The sequence below is a fragment of the Pituophis catenifer genome, unplaced genomic scaffold (genome assembly GCF_029215685.1).
Source record: "Pituophis catenifer annectens isolate HBS135680 unplaced genomic scaffold, rPitCat1.0.hap2 SCAF_6, whole genome shotgun sequence".
In the NCBI taxonomy this organism is placed as follows: Eukaryota; Metazoa; Chordata; class Lepidosauria; order Squamata; family Colubridae; genus Pituophis; species Pituophis catenifer.
Window position 1 is genome coordinate 95,117,111 of NW_027256886.1, and position 16,523 is coordinate 95,133,633.

General features: G+C 43.8%; 1 protein-coding gene across 1 annotated transcript in view; it reads left to right on the plus strand.

The window, feature by feature from the left end:
- Nucleotides 1-16,523, plus strand: part of CABCOCO1 (ciliary associated calcium binding coiled-coil 1) — a 35,842-nt gene that overhangs the window by 18,767 nt on the left and 552 nt on the right. Inside the window, exons 6-8 of the mRNA XM_070946032.1 lie at nt 11,147-11,293; nt 11,865-11,996; nt 13,971-14,072. Coding sequence (XP_070802133.1) covers nt 11,147-11,293; nt 11,865-11,996; nt 13,971-14,045 — 354 coding nt within the window. The 3' untranslated portion in view covers nt 14,046-14,072. The remainder of the gene's footprint in view (nt 1-11,146; nt 11,294-11,864; nt 11,997-13,970; nt 14,073-16,523) is intronic.

Sequence of the window (16,523 nt, forward strand, 5' to 3'; positions counted from 1 at the left end):
TTTGAGGATGTAATAATGGAGTCGGGTAGAGCATTCCAGACATTGACCACTCTGATGCTGAAGTTGTATTTCCTGCAGTTGAGTTTGGAGCGGTTTACCTTGAGTTTGTATTGATTGTTTGCCCGTGTATTATTGTGGTTAAAGCTGAAGAAGTCATTGACAGGCAAGACGTTGTAGCAAACAATTTTGTGTACTATGCTTAGATCGGACTGCAGGCGGCGCAGTTCCAGATTATGCAAACCCAAAATTTCTGTGCTGGGAAAAGTGGTTTTTGGGGGTGGGGGGCGGGTAGAGGAGTTTGAAACTTCCCTGTTCATCCTCAGATGAGAAAAAGACTTCCTGATGTCACATAATACTGAATTTAGAAGACCATGAGACGAATTTGATAGACTATGAAGAAGATGGACCCATGAGGACTGCAGACTGTCTTCTTCAGGAAGGCAAAGGTGTCTTCTCTTCAACACAAAGCTGAAGCACTTGGTCACTGGTTAATATTCTCTTCGTAATGTTCTTAGGTTGTTTCTGTCTCTAGATTATTTATGGTGTCCTTTGTCAAGTCCATTCCTGGTTGTGATGCCTCCTGGCTTGAGGGCATCTTAACTCATTATTGTCTTTCATTGTTCCAAGAGTAACGGCTTGTTGGCAGAGTTTTTGGACCCCCTTGCAAAGAGAGGGAAGACTAAATTAACCCATCCTAATCCCTCTTCAGAGAGTGCATTTCACAGGATTGTTCTTCCACCTGCATCTGTTATTAGAGAACTGTAGAGGTGTGAGTTTCCTCCTTTAAAATTAAATATTCAGAAAACTAGAAAATAATGTGCAGAGGCTACTTTGTTCTGCAAAAATTGCCTAACCGGAGGACCCTTGAGTGCCCTCTTGTGGGGGTCTCAGAAAGTTCTGTATGATGTCTCTTCTCCTCCGGAGGTTTCCTGCTAGGTCGCGAGCCCCAAGACCCGTGCTGTGCCTGTGGGGGTGCATCTCTGGGGGGGGGGGGGTTGCGTGTATAATATTTAGAAATCCTGTCTTTTGGAGATCAAAAGGAGATCAAGATACAACTTTTTCTTAAAAACCCATTTCTTCAAACAGTCTTGTCTTTTGTGTCCTTACTCCCAAATCTGACTATCTTTCTAAAATTAGACAATCTGCTTGCTTTCAAAGAAGCCCAGAATAAATGTAATTGCGCAGTGGGAATAGTATGGGCACAATTTGGCCTTATCTCTGCATTTCCTACTAGCTACAGGGAATCTAACTCCAGGCATTAAAATGCCATAGAAAAGGCATTTGAATAGTGTGATTATTATTCCAAATGAAGAATAGAATAAAATTAGAATAGAATAGAATAGAATAGAATAGAATAGAATAGAATAGAATAGAATAGAATAGAATAGAATAGAATTCTTTATTGGCCAAGTGTCCTTGAGGATCACTCGGAGGCTTCAGCTGGTGCAGAATGCGGCCGCGCGGGTTGTGATGGGAGGGTCCCGATACTCCCATGTTACACCTCTCCTGCACGACTTGCATTGGTTACCGGTTGCCCTCCGGGCGAGATTCAAGGTGCTGGTGATGACCTATAAAGCCCTACATGGCTTAGGCCCAGGATATTTGGCGGACCATCGGCAGCCAGCAACAGCTTCCCATCACCCGGTGCGTTCTCACAGGGAGGGCCTTCTCCGGGTGCCATCAGCTAGACAATGTCGGCTGGCGGCCCCCAGGGGTAGAGCTTTCGCTGTGGGCGTGCCCACTCTTTGGAATCAACTCCCCCTAGGGCTTCGGTTGGCTCCTGACCTTCGCACCTTCCGCCGCGAATTAAAAACATGGCTGTTCACATCGCCCAGCCTGGACTGAGGGTTTTTTTTATTATTTTAATGGGTTTTAATATATGTTTAAATTATATATTTATACATTTATGCATTTTATGTATGCATATTTATGTATTTTATGTTTTATTGGGTTTGTTTTATTTGTTGTGAGCCGCCCTGAGTCCTACGGAGATAGGGCAGCATAGAAATTATATTAAATAAATATTAAATAAATAAAATGTGATTGGACACACAAGGAATTGTCTCCGGTGCATAAGCTCTCAGTATATATACAAGCAGCAGGTGATAAATCATTATCATAATCATAAAATACAATAATCATAAATCATAAATTACAACACTAAGTGATAGTCATAGGATACTAAATAAAAGCAATCAACATAAGATACAAACAAGAAAGTTATAGCCATCTCTGTTGTTTGAGAATAATATTTAAACAGGTACATCATAAAGTAGGTAAAATTTTAAAATTAATAAAATGAAGCTTTGGAATATTACACTTTGGGGCAATAGTGGCAAAACGACTATGGACATACAGACAGCTGAAGCATTTGGGCACTTGATCTGAGCCTGGCTAGGTGGCTCAGTGGCTAAGATGCTGAGCTTGTTGATCAGAAAGGTCGGCAGTTCAGCGGTTTGAATCCCTAGTATAGGTCTCCTGCATGAGCAGGGGGTTGGACTAGATGACCTCCAAGGTCCCTTCCAACTCTCTTGCTCTTACTGATATGCTGTACCTGTTTCATAGGCTTTTCACACGGGTGGCAAGAGATTGCTTCTTCTCAGCCAGCTTAGCAGTGAGTCCTTTTCTGTAGGTAGAGCTAAATAAGACAAAGATTCAGGTCAAGAAAGGAAATGGGGCACTCTTTTTTTTTTTTATCAGTATCATGCTTTAATCCAAAGCATGAACTAAATTGTGGCAGGTCATTTATTTAAGCTCTCCAATAAAACTTTCACATGAATCATCACTCTTATTTATTTGTTTCCCATTATTATATTCCATCAAAATTACAAAATCTCTCAGGAATTCATAGAGCCAAGTCATTAAAAAAAAAAAATAACCAATGAAGACCATAAAAGTGTTGCAAAAGTAAGCAACACATTTTCAAATCATTAAAGCAACTGTAACTTAAAATATGTTCCTGGGTGTCTCTGCCTGTTTCTGCTGTCCAGGCAGTTGGCAGGAAGTAGAATCAGAAAGTCAAGCTCTCTTCAGAAAACTGCCTGCCTTTTTCTGTCTGTGGTGCTGCAGCCGTGACCCCTGTGGTTGTGGACATCTGTGGAAACGCTCTTGAATGGCTCATGAGCCACCAACTCTGAGGCAGGAACTGGCCAGTCCAACTGGAATCACACCTGTCCCCAGAACTCAGTGTTCCTGTTCATCTCATTGTATGTCACAAAATGCAGAATTACTCTATCTGAGAGGGTACAGCATAATCTGTCCTTTTCTGTAAAGATAATGAGAGGAAAGAGACGGAGGATACATGTTATAAATATAGACTTGATCCATACACATCCAACTTGACATGTCTCTGCTTTATAAGACAATTCAAGTTTTCATTCATGACCTCCTTTACTCTCAAAATCTTCCTTGTGACCCAGTTCTTTTGACTAGATGCTCCTCTCCTTCCACAGATGTCTGTCGATTTTATGTCAAATTCACCCAACTTGATCACTAGATGGAGGCAAAGCAATCTCCCTTTATGCAATGAAATATTTAGAGATGACAATCAGATCCACAGCTGCTCTGCTATCTCGTGTCCTTTAGGCCATTTGTCAGAATTATTGGCAGTGTCTTCACTTGGGACAATTTGATGGAGATTGTGTGTGACTAGGGTGATTTTGTTTTGCATAGCTGTAACGTTATGAGGCCGGGGATTTTTAAGGTAAAGGAGATCCAAAGAACATATCATAATAAACACTGCTTGCCTGGCTCTCATTTAAAGACCCACATGAAGGTCTCAAAGAGGTCAGGGTGGAAAGGTGGAGGCCACTGTCACTTGTCTTATTTTTATGAAGCCTCATCAAGCTGAAAGGTGGGAGAATGTCTGGTGCAAATAACCAGGAACAAGAGTTAAGTTCAAAGCACAGAAGAGTTTATTATTGCTACTTGTACACAAGTAGCAATAATAAGGGTAAAATCTAAATTGGCACTAGATGAGGGTCAACTAAGGGTAAAATCTAAATTGGCACTAGATGACGGTCAACAGAATTCAAGGGGGGCTGGCCTTGGGTCGCTTATGGCAACGCAATGACTCCAAACTGATGACAATTTTAACTCCACCTTCCAGCTCAGCTCAGCTCTGACAGAGAAGAACGAAACAAAACGTATGCTTCTTAAAATTATCCATGTTTAATTGGTAATCTTTTGTTGGAGGGTCTTGAGTTCAAACATACGTTGAAATCCACCTGCCATCAACATTCCCCTGGGAGCCAAGGATGGTTGCCCTAGCTGAGTTGCAGGTCAGGAGCTGTCGCTTTACATCGCTTAGAGGCTTTGGAGGTATCCTAGGCTCAGTTTCTCCATCCAGGGTTATGTGCAGGACGGGAATTAGTTGCAGGAGAGGTTGAGCAATATAATTGCGGACCGATTGCCATGATGCATCAAAGAAAACAAAGATTATACATTCTTGAAAAGGGGGAAGGTTTTTCTTTCATCTTACATGCACGTCAGCAAGGCGCTTGGAAGCCTTATAGCCATATCAGACCTGAAATGAATGCCCTGAATGGCTTTCTCGGGGAATCCGAGGCTCTGATGCAGCGTATTGTGAATCTAATCGGTGCACCTTCCATTTTAAACAAGTTCAATAAGATCCAGTAAAACCAACCCAAGAATCAGCCTGGTGCGAAGCATGGCCAATGGTGGCCAATGGGTCAAATCATCTCCCCACACAAGATAAAGTTTTAGAATTTATTTGTTCCGAATGAGCAAGATGACAAAGCTGCGATAGCTAACTAACCTGGAGGTTTATTTTGTTTATCCCCCTGTAATAACCTCATACTCCGTGTTTGGCTGGAAGGAATGTACTTACTTGATGCAACCATCTGTTTATCAGAGGAGTGGAATTATAGCAGAATAGCAGGGATATGACATGGGGTGGGGGGGGGCTGTGGCTCCGCCATTGCTGTTGTGTGAACAGCTGCACCAGACAGGTCATTTTCTGGCTTCACTTTTCTTGCACACTTTTTATTTCTTGCACTGAAGTGGACTGCAGGGAGAACATCCAGGAGCTGTGGAAGGAACAACTGGAGAAAGTGAAAGCAGCAGTATTTCCTAAGCTGGCAGTAACATGGGAGAATAGGATGGAGTTTTCCAGATGTAGCTCCAGAGAGGTACACCTCACAAAGGTTTTGCCTGGCCCTGCCTGTCCCCTAGGATAAGTTTATTTGTGAGGCAGATGCCTTGGGAAGAGCCCAGGTGAGTGGGTGATGGTGACTGAAGTTTGGAGATACTTGAAAGTAAAATGGAAGGCTCCCAAACTGGAGGGTTATTATGACACCACTTGCCCACTTTTAGGAAGCTTTGTGGCCTCCACCTTGATCAGAGACAAACTCAACCAGGCATGGTCCTCCCAGGGAAGTTCTGAGTTCCTCTTTCCCCTCACAGGTGTCCACAGGATTCATTCATTTTGGTCAGAGAGAGGTGACGGAAGCTGTGCTTGTTTTCTAGGCATGAGCTTCAGTCATTACTGTCTGGTTCTATCTTGACTTTCGTCACATTACCCTGTGGACGCCCTTGACTGTCCTTCTCCATGACTTCAGGGGAACTAAGTGGGCACATGGCATCTTTTGGATTTTAAAGGACTTTAGAATAAAGGGTACTGAAACACTTGTCAGAGGGGGGCTTCTCATGACTGAATGTGCTCAGTGAATCTTCAAGGGAAGGAGAATCGGGGAGTTGCAAGGTACAAAAATGTCCCTATTGGGACCATTCAGATCCTTCAGATTTTATCCAGGGATAAAATCCAGAAACATCTAAAATTTCAGTCTCTTCCCACTGATTGCAGGAGAAGGAAGTGCACATTAATAACTTAATTTTAGCAATTCAAACGTGAAAAATGGAAGTCTCTCAAATCACCACTAGTCAGTTTTCTGATAAAATGAATTTTGTATTTCCCCGTTTGGATTAAAGTGGGCTATGGCATGAGTTTTATTTTTAAGTTGGTGTTAATTAGAAATATGGAAATAAGTTGAGATTCGTTGCTCTTCACAGGGAAGGAATATTCACAACCAATTTCTTCACACAATCACATCTATTTTGGAATGTTTTAAAAAAAAAAACACCCAGAATTGCATATCCTTGCATTTGCTGGTTTTTGTAGCTGGGTTGGATTGGTATAAAGTCAGTAATTGAATTTGCAGCCTGAAGAAAGATGGTTGTTTTAACAGAAAGTGAGACACTGTGCAGAAAAGTCCAGAGCCCTTTGCCCACTGTATCTGCTGTCACACGGCATCTCATTACAGTCTTTAAATCTTTTTGTTGAGCACACATTTAGCTAAAAGCATAATATTTATAAAATAAACTCTAACATGCAGTTTCTGTAATTTTGAAGAATTTATGTCCTGCTACTTCTAATTTTAAGATTCTTAAAGTTTATTTTCCTACACTGGTTTCTTTCAGCTAAAGAGCTAGAAGTGCTTCATGCTTTTGCTGGGAAGAAGCTCCTTTGGGCACCTTAGATCAGGGGTCTCCAACTTTGGCAACTTTAAGACTTGTGGCTAAGTCCACAAGTCTTAAAGTTGCCAAGGTTGGAGACCCCTGCCTTAGATGGTACCGGTGAGGACTCAGAAGTCCAGAACAAACTTTGGAAGGTCAACCTCAGCATTTCCCGTCCTGGGCCCCTTCCAGATGTGTGGGGCTGCATCTTCCAGGATCCCCATCAGAGACCAGACCGACTGGAGCAGGAATGGTGGCAGCTGATGAAGTTGTCTGACCTCTTTAATGCTGGTCCAGTCATGGTCCTTGGAAGATCCAGATGCAGAATATGCCAGTTGGAAAGAGGGAGATAAATCTGTCAGGGACAGTATCAGAGCAGAGGTGGGGCTGTCAGTATGACCCAATCTGGATCGAGCATCAAGGAGGGAAACTAAGGAAGCTCCGTCCTTCTGTGGAGAAGGATAAATCTTGAGGGTGAAGGAAGATTCTTTAGTTGGACAGTGGAAGAAGAGGAGAAGACACAGTGCAGAAAGGATATTTGGGCAGGGGAAGAACATTTCAAAGCTATTTAATATCTCAGGGAAAGTACTGTCACATTGATGATGTTTTTTATGGCAGTAATTAATGGGTTAAATATGGAGGGGAGGAAATAGAAACCGTAGATGATTGAGCTGATGGTGTACATCTCTTAAAATTGAATGCTGATACTCACTAACAGAGATGTTTGCACTTTCAGTGATTCTTTGTCTCTTCGGAACCAGCAGATGCAAAAAAATTTGGAATGTGAATACAATTCCATAATTAAAATACAGGCAATATGTGATTCTTAATGTTTGATAACATTAAAATTCCTTTGTGCTGATCATGGTCTTTAGGAGACCAGGAAAAAAAATCAGTGGTGCTTTATGTATCTGTAATTTTAAAAATGGAGGAGCAACAGAAGCTGTGTATATAGAATAATTCCGAAACATATATGTGTGGCCACAGGCTATTTTCAAGCTCTCATTCCATTTTGAAAAAGTTTCTAGCCCTCATTGTTTTGAAACCAAGCTTCAGAATACAATGGTGTCTATCTAGAAGGCCGAGAATGGGCCAAGATATTCCATCTGGACTTTGTGGGTGGGAGGCAAACATGGATCTGAATTGCAGCAGAGAGAATAAAATGCTTGCTAACTGCAGATCAGGAGCAGATTTTAATATTACATAAATATCTCCTTGATAACTCATGAGTCACAGCACTTTATTGTATTCATCCTTTGAACGAGCCCAGACGTGTCTGGATCCTCTTTTACTCTCCCCAAACAGAAATGTGTTGTTAGCACATAGAGCTTGCAAATAATTGAGCAAGCTTGGCAAAAACTATCCTCATCCAGACTAAATGATTTAGTTTATATTCTCACTTCTTAGAAATCAGTGGCTTTTTAAATAATCATTTAAGCTTTTAACAGATTTTTTCAGAAACTTAAAGGCACAAAGCGCAAGTATGAAAAAGCAAATATATATATATATAAAAAGCCCTTCCTTTCCAATCGTTTCCCAGCCACAAACCTAAATATTTGTACTCTACCCTGAACATTGCGGGTTGTTGCGTGTATTTATTTCATTTGCTGCTTTTGATTCATCTCCAGAGCTCTTTTTTCTTGAAATCACATTCTGGGCATCCCAGTTTTCTCGGCTGTGCACTGCTCCAAGCAGGCTCCAGGATGGCCACCATCTTCTGCAAATAGCACAGCCCCCCTGGAAGATGGGAGATGCTGCAATTTCATTACGACCATGAGACTGTGAGGGGATTCTAAATAAAGAAAAAATAAAACATATTCATCAAGAATCATAAGATACAAGACTTAGTGATAGTCAAGGTTACTAATAAGCTATCAAATCGTACTAGGGAACAAATAAAAACAATATAATTGAAAGATACAAGCAACATGGATATAGCCATAAGTGGGAAGAGATAGGTAACAGGAAGGGAGAGAAGAATAATAGTAATTCAGTCTTAGTAAATAGTTTGACAGTGTTGTGGGAATTAGTTGTTTAAGCAGAGTGATGATGGCATTTGGGGGAAAACTGTCCTTGTGTCTTGTTGTTCTGGTGTGCAGTGCTCTAGCGTCATTTTGAGGGTAGAAGTTGAAACAATTTATGTTACAAAGAAAGAAAAAACTTAATTAGAATACTTGGCTAGACTGGTTTCCTATTTCTGCCCAAAGCATCAGATATCCAAAGCAAAAGGTTCTTCTCTGCCTCATTCATCTGGATTTCCCCTGGATTTTAGGGGGAGCTTCTACTAGGATTAGATGCATTGCTGCTGAAACGCTCACCTTGACTTACAGACTTCTGCCTCCAAAGATCCAATCACTCTGCATGTTTGCTTGATTGACATTGGGCCTTTCTGAGAACCCAAGCTACAAGGGTTTCCTTTTCACCCTGCAGGCTGATCACAGCTCCTGTCTTGGGTCCTTGCAAGGGTGGCTGTAGGCAAGGCAGATCAAAGGCCAAAACAGGCAAAGGCCAATATGTAGCTTTTGAGGGTGAAGTGGAGCCAAGAAACTCCCTGATTCCCCAGAGAAGCTATTCCGAAATCCCTGGGATGTTTCCACCCCTAAGGGAATACCAACGGGTGGAAAACCCATGGCTGTCCAGTCCACAAAGGCTCTCCTGCAGGTGTAAGGTGTAGTAGAATTTGGAATTCAGGGCAGCCAGTGACTTAAAGATTCTCAAACCGAGGAAGCAAAAAGAGGGATGAAATTGCTTTGCTAATATTGAGATGTGTCGGTTGGGAGGGAGGGGGGACTTCAACTCCCAGGATTCCCCAACCAGCCATGCCTTAACCTGTTGGTGTAAATCAGTTTTCTTCAAACATGGCAACATGGCAACCAGGTGAGTTGAAGTCCACCCATCTTAAACTTGCTGAGATTGAGACACGTGGTCTAGGCTAATATCTGCAGTGGAAATTGCTAAAAGGGCTTTCTGGAGCTGTGTGGCAGCTTCTTTGTTGCTGCTGTTGGAACACGGAGGTCGGTCTGGGGTTGGCCAAAGAGGGAGATTTGCAGAATCCACTGATCCAGCATCGGTTCTCTTCTGTTTGAAATGTGATGGGTGACAAATGGCCAGGGGAGGGGAAAAGCATTCAGCAAATGGGGTGGGTGGGTGCCTGTGTCTCAGCCATTAAATAAATTAACAGGATGGATTTTCTTAGAATGTTATATGTGAGCTTCGTTCCCTCAAAGCCCTTTCCATGCTGAACAAACAATAAATTTCTCTTTGGGGGAAAAAAAGAGTAACTTTAAAATAAAAACAGGATTGTAATGCTGACCTTGTCTCCTCGGTTTTAAATAGTTTTCACGATATAATCAATGGTAATGGTATACATGAGGTTTTGTTTAAAGGAAATACAACGCCTTAATTGTACTGCTTAAAAAAAAGCATTGCATCAGAAAGATTCATTTAAATACGTTTGGCTTGAGGCTCTCTTCACAATTCATTCATGCTGATTTTCTCTTGGACTTGTTAGGAATGCAGAATATAAAAAGAAATCAGCCTTGCCGGATCACAACATTCTGTCCCCAAAGCTTAGTTTTATTCAGAAATCTCTGCTGCCAACAAAAGGCTTCCTTTTTATTGTAAATTGCAACTACAAGTGCATTTAAAACCTGGCCGAATGTTGCAGAGATTAACAAAACATGCTCCTTGTTTGAATGAGGAGCTGACGGAGGAGACCGACCCACGCCAGGAAAATTCTGTGCACAGAATCATTGGGACCCACCAATCCATCTGTGTAAAGGCACATGTGGAGGGCAGATACAAGCCATGTTTGGGACTGAATTGCTAGACTTTCTAAGTGGCAACTGAGTGGCAACTGAATTCAGCTGCCAAGCCAAAACAATGGAGAACCCATTGGGAAGAAGCAAAAATTGGAAGACCCCAGCCAGCAAGGGAAAAGGCAGGGACTCTTGTGCTTAAAGAAGGATGGAGGCCACTGGGGTATTTATGGACTAGCTGTATCCTTTCTCCCAACATCATCTATGTTCAGTCATTTGCCCTTCCAACAAAGGTCTCTCCTTTGCCACAAGTTTTGAACAGTTGCATTTGGTTTCATATTTTGAGACACAGACGGTTGAACCTGAGTGCTCTCTGCTTCTTTCAGGCCCCACAGACTAGGTTTTGCCAGATCGCCCAGAGAGAAGAACTGATCTCTCTGACGTTTCCCACTGTCTCTTTGGGGGGGGGCTTGAGGGGGTCTTTGGGCGCAGGGCAACCGTGGATGAGGCTTCTCAGAGGGTTACAATCCTTTGCCTTCCAGCCCCTCTCCTTCCTTTACCTTGGCAGTTCAGTATACAAGTAGCCCTCGAATTATGACCACAATTGGGAATGGGATGCTAAGCGTTGCGGTTGTTGAGTCATGCCTGATTTTACAACCTATTCTGCCGTGGTGGTTGAGCGAATCCGGCTTTCCCCTCTGACAAAACGGTTGTTAGTTACCAAGCCTGGAGAGCAGATCTGAGAAGGACTTCAGGGAGGCTTCCAGCACTTGGGAGAGTAACAAAAGAGGCGTCATGGTCTGGGCCTTTGACTTCCTTTCTTGAAAAAGCCATCAGCAAATTGTGCACCATTGGTGGCATTGTTCTTCTCTAACCTCTCATGCTTTTTTCCCCATTTTATTTCTTCTTAACAGAAAGTGGTAGAACTAGTCAAGCCCTCAAAGATGCCCTTTCCTGCCCCCTTGGAAGAAGGCTTACCTAGCGACATCTATTTCAAATTCGTAGCTCTGACTGCAGGGGAGGAAGAGGAGGAGGAGGAGGAGGAAGAGGAGGAGGCCAAGGTAAGTGGAGGTCTCCGGGGAAGAAAGCAAAATGCCATCTTGCCATCGCTGAACTCTTCCATTCCTTGGCTTGCGTTCCCAGGAGACGGTTTTGGTGGCCTTAACTGAGAGGCTCCCTCATCAGCTCCTTCCCCTATGAAGCTTGGAGGCCTCTGAGTAACCAAAAGAGGACCTTGCCCCAGCCTGGGCATCTTCTCAGCTTCCCAAAATGCCCCACCTCTTCCTGGCTTAAAGGACGTAGTAGCAACATTGGGTTCCCTGCACCCTTTCACTCACTCACACACTCATTCTCATTCTCATTCTCTCTCTCTCTCTCTCTCTCTCCCTCCCTCCCTCTCTCTCTCTCTTTCTCTCTCTCTCCCACACACACACACACAGCCCTCATCTTTCCTGCTTCTGCCAAAAACTGGACAAAGGTAGAGAATTTGGGAGGGTTTCCTGCCATGAGTGACAGCAGGAAACCTGTTAGTGGCCGAGGTGTGGGGGGCACGTGACTCCACCTGCTCTAGCAGGCCATTCACCCTTGTGATGAGAGGGGCCGCTTGGTGAGCATCTGCCTGTCCTCTTTTAGGGGCCAGAAGGCGTTCTTGCAGAAGTGCCAGCTGAAGAGCAAGTGACCGTGGACCCTTTGATGGGCTACACCATCGAGGACGTTCGCTCGCTTCTGGGCCAGCTCACCAACGACCTCATCAGCAACATTCAGGTAGGGTTGCAAGAAGCAGCTTGGCTTAATTCTGCTTTCACGCTGTGCCCCACAGCAGGATGAACTGAGCCTGGTTGACCACTGCAGAGCTGGAGTGCTGCTCCTCCCAAACGTGAGTTTTGTTACCCCAGAGGGAATTGAAGAATGCCTCTGCAATGGCATCCGCATGGAAGCCCACTCCGGTGCAGTTGAGGCAGCAAAGGAGCCTTTTGCGGATCATTCCTCCGCCTGAGCCAGCGTGTCCCTTTAGGCGACAGCCCCAATGGGAAGGCGCAGCAAGTGGGGTACAGCAGAGGGTCTCCCCTGTCTTCCCCCTGCACCTGCAGTGCCCTCTTAGGCCAGGGTCCTTGCCTAGGGACTCCCCACGAGTATGTGGTCTGAGCAAAGATCATTTCCGTTCAATTAACATTTCATTTTTGCAGATTTTGGCTGTTCTGATACATCTCATGGATTATATCTGGAAATCCATGTGGAATGACCTGTTAACAACCCCGTGAAAATACCACTTCCGGCAGAGAAGGAATGCCGGTTTAGTTCCCTTTTACTGTGCCTTTTTATTGCAAATTGAGCTGTTTAACAATAAAAAAATGAAAAGAGAAATGAAAGGAGAAAAACTTCGCGCTGAGAGCCTTTCCCACTTGGGAGAGCTGAAATATTTAAGAGTGATTAAATGGGGGCATTAAAGAATCCTGGGAAAGTTTACATTCTGCGCAAGGGTCCCTGTTGCTTTTGCTAACCTGCCACTACGGACGGGCAAATGCCTTCCTTGCAGTTTCTCATATTTTCCATTTAACCTATTCCCACAGAACTTCGGGAGTATTTGTTAAGCTTACAGTACAATTTGTGGGTTTGTGCACATTCCTCCAAAGGAAACATTATTTTGTTCATAATTTTCCTTAATGGACGCATTGCTTCTTGCAGTTTTCCTCCAAACGGTCCTTTGAATTAGGCAGCTGCATAACTCCTTGCAGGGAAGAATGGATTCCAGGAGGCAGCCAGGTGTCCAGATAGTGGGGAACTGGAGAGCCCCCTTTCTACTACCTTCTCCCCACCCCAGTTGCCCTCTCTGCCTGTACACGCAGCCCTGGGCATTTTTAGGCCACAAAGCTCCAGAAGCCCACTCTATTAGCTCTGCTGACCCATATGTGAGCAGCATCACAGTGAAATTAAACTCTGCATTCTGATACTTCTTTCTAGGATGTTTACTAGCAATGACACTTTAGTTAACTCACTTTTTCTCCTGGAGTTTCATTTCACTTCCAGTTGGATTTTCCAGAATGCAATAGGGTTTTTTCCCCCCACAAAATGAAACTCCACAACAAAGGAAATAGAATAGAACAAACCTGTAGTATATTGAATGATATCAGCCTTCCCAGCTTAGTGACTCCAGATCTATTGGAGCGAGGCTTTGGCAACTGTGTGCTGGGAAGGAAAGACAGGAATTTTATCCAACATATCTGTACAGTCTCCATTTCAGAAAGGTCCGACCATCTGCCCCCTCCCCAGGAAGACGGGTTGTGTTCTGCAAGCACAGGTTGAGTTGTTCAAACATCAGGAAGCCAGGAGGTGTTTGCTGTCCTGTAGTTCAGGGGTCTCCAACCTTGGGCACTTTAAGCCTGGAGGACTTCAACTCCCAGAATTCCCCAACCAGCAGGCTGGGGAATTCTGGGAGTTGAAGTCCTCCAGGCTTAAAGTGGCCAAGGTTGGAGACCACTGCTATAGTTCAAAGACAGCTGAGCCCCGCTCTGGGTTGGGGCAAAGGGAGCTTGGATGGCCACAGAAGAAGAGAGTTTATGGGGTGCTGCCCTATCCCACTGAAGCTGCAGGGCTTCCCAAAGAGGGAGAGCAATCTGTGGACTAACCAATATCAGCTAACACTATACAGTCTGTAGTATATTTTGGATGTAATGCATACAAGATAAAAGAGACAGAAGATTACAGACTTGTCAGACTTGTCAACACTCTTCTTCGTAGTCTGAGATGTACGAGAAGCTCCAAATGCAAGAAGACACCTATTCAACGAGAATAGAGAAGCTGAAGAAAGCCTGAAGCCATCAGAGGAGTGGAGCAAACAAGGTAGGATCTTACACAGAGCAATTCATTAGGTTTTGTTGGTAAGAGAAGCATAATTTAGGCAGGATCCACCGACTGGGAATCGATGCATTTCTTCTTTTAGAGCTGGAGTGGGTAGCAAAATCTTGAAGGGTAGAGAGCAGGGAACCCTCCTTTAAAACCATCCCTAATTTTCATACGTCTTTTCTAAGCTGAACCACATCAGATCTGTGAAGCTTCTCCTTCCGTGTAGGTTGCTGGAAGATATTTGGAGGATTCAAGTATGTACGTCTATATTGTAGGGACAGTAAGCAAACTTGTCTTTGGTTGTTAAAGGTAACAGGCCTGAAGCCTGATGTCTCAAAGGTTTATAAACAAAAGGTTTATCTCCTTTCTATGAATTCTTCTGCTCTTCTCAAGCTACCCAAACCAGAGGTGGCTCCCCGGACCTCTGCATGGAGAGAGGAGCAGAAGACAGGAGACGTTCTCTGAGGATCGGGGCCTAAGTGCTTCTGCTTGTCCCCTGTGCTGAATGATGAGAATGATCATCCTTTGGGAAAGTGTCAGAGCCCTTGCTTCTGGGCACTGTTTCTGTGCTTCCTCCCTAGAATTTCTCCCACTCCTCCTTTACGTGTGACTGACTCAAATGGAAAGAGGGTTTTGACCTAGGCTTCCTGATATAGTAAAAAGCACACAATTAATCCCCCCCTTTTTTAATTTTATTTTATTTTAACGGCTGAGAATTCCTTTCATTCACATCACGTGATGAATCACCCAGAGTTTATAAATAGTCCAACAGAAGTCTGCCACAATCCTTTGGATAAGGCTGGTAAACACCCACCTTTATCTTCTTTGACACACTGCCAAAGACCTAATTGGCAATTATCTTGGCAAGGCCACACAGAAACACAGAGTCAAAACCGGAGCTTCAAAGTAGAAACCGACACCATCCACAATGTTGCTTCCTGCAAAGGCCCATGTGCCTTTGCTCTTCCTTTATGTCTTACGGGAGAGGCCAATCATCTCCAAGCCTTACTCCTGAGTTGTCCCTTTTGTTTTAACTATTCTTACCTTCTGGCAGCTCTGCGCATGCACGCACTAGGAACAGGCTTCCCCTGTTCCTCTGCCTCTCTGCTGTCCGACTCCGGAGGCTCCAGAGTCTGCACATAACTCCCAGATGGCTCTGGCTCCATCTCTGCCTCTGACGCAGAGCCCTCATCTGAGCGTTTCCCAGACTCCTCACTGTCCGACTCTGCTGCTAGCTCCACAGGCTGCTGGCAGATCACAACAAAGAGCCACAAGTACAGGCTAGCTCTGCAGATGGGGTTGAAGGGAGAGACTGAGTTTCCGTGAGGTGGCCTGACTTATTTCATTGATGGACAACTAGCCTGAGATGGGTTCAACTTCACAAAGAGGAGGAAAATGGGTTTGGCAAAACATGGCCTTTGACCAAATTCTTTGGGGCTGCTGGAGAGGTGGTGTATAGAAGGAAGTACAGTGGGAGCCCTCTTAAACCAGTCAATGAAAAATCTAATGAAAGTACATTGGCTCATAAATTTCATCGTCTTCCCTGTTTGGGATTGTAATCCAAATGGCAGAGGAGGAGGAACCATTGTATACTTTAAAAGTGTCCATTCTTGCTCAGAATTAATTTGACAGTGCTCTGGAGAGCATCCAGATTAAAGTAAACATGGCAATGAATAAAAGCAATTCTGTTGCTGCTGCTCATCAAACCAAGGAGAAGACACGCAACATTCTTTATTTATGAAACAGAAATGAAGTGCAGGGCCATAGGATGGAAAAATCTGTTTTGGTACCATATTTGTGGAATAAGTCTTCAGAAGGAAATTCCATAATATCCGAATCATTTGGATATTTCTTTTCCTCATCTCCCAAGTGTATCCACGCTTCTCATTACAATGTTCTTCCTGGAACTGGGAGAATTTAGATTGTTCTCTATAGGGTTTGAGCATCCGTATTGAGCATCAAAAAGAATTCCATGTATAAAAATAATTGATTGACTAAATTGGATCACAAGAGGAAAGGGGCACACAGAGCAAAAGCTAATTTTCAAAACATCTAGAATAATTCAAAAATAATATGCACCACATTTTGTTAACTCATGAAAATAAAATGGACACATAAACTACAATGAAAGGGATGTGGTGGCTCAGTGGCTAAGACACTGAGCTTATCGATCGAAAGTTCAGCGGTTCAAATCCCTAGTGCCGCGTAATGGGGTGAGCTCCCGTTACTTGTGTCAGCTTCTACCAACCTAGCAGTTCGAAAGAACGTAAAAAATGCAAGTAGAAAAATAGGGACCACCTTTGGTGGGAAGATAACAGTGTTCCGTGCGCCTTTGGCATTTAGTCATGCCGGCCACATGACCACGGAGACATCTTCGGACAGCGCTGGCTCTTCGGCTTTGAAATGTCGATGAGCACCGCCCCCTAGAGTCGGGAATGACTAGCACAT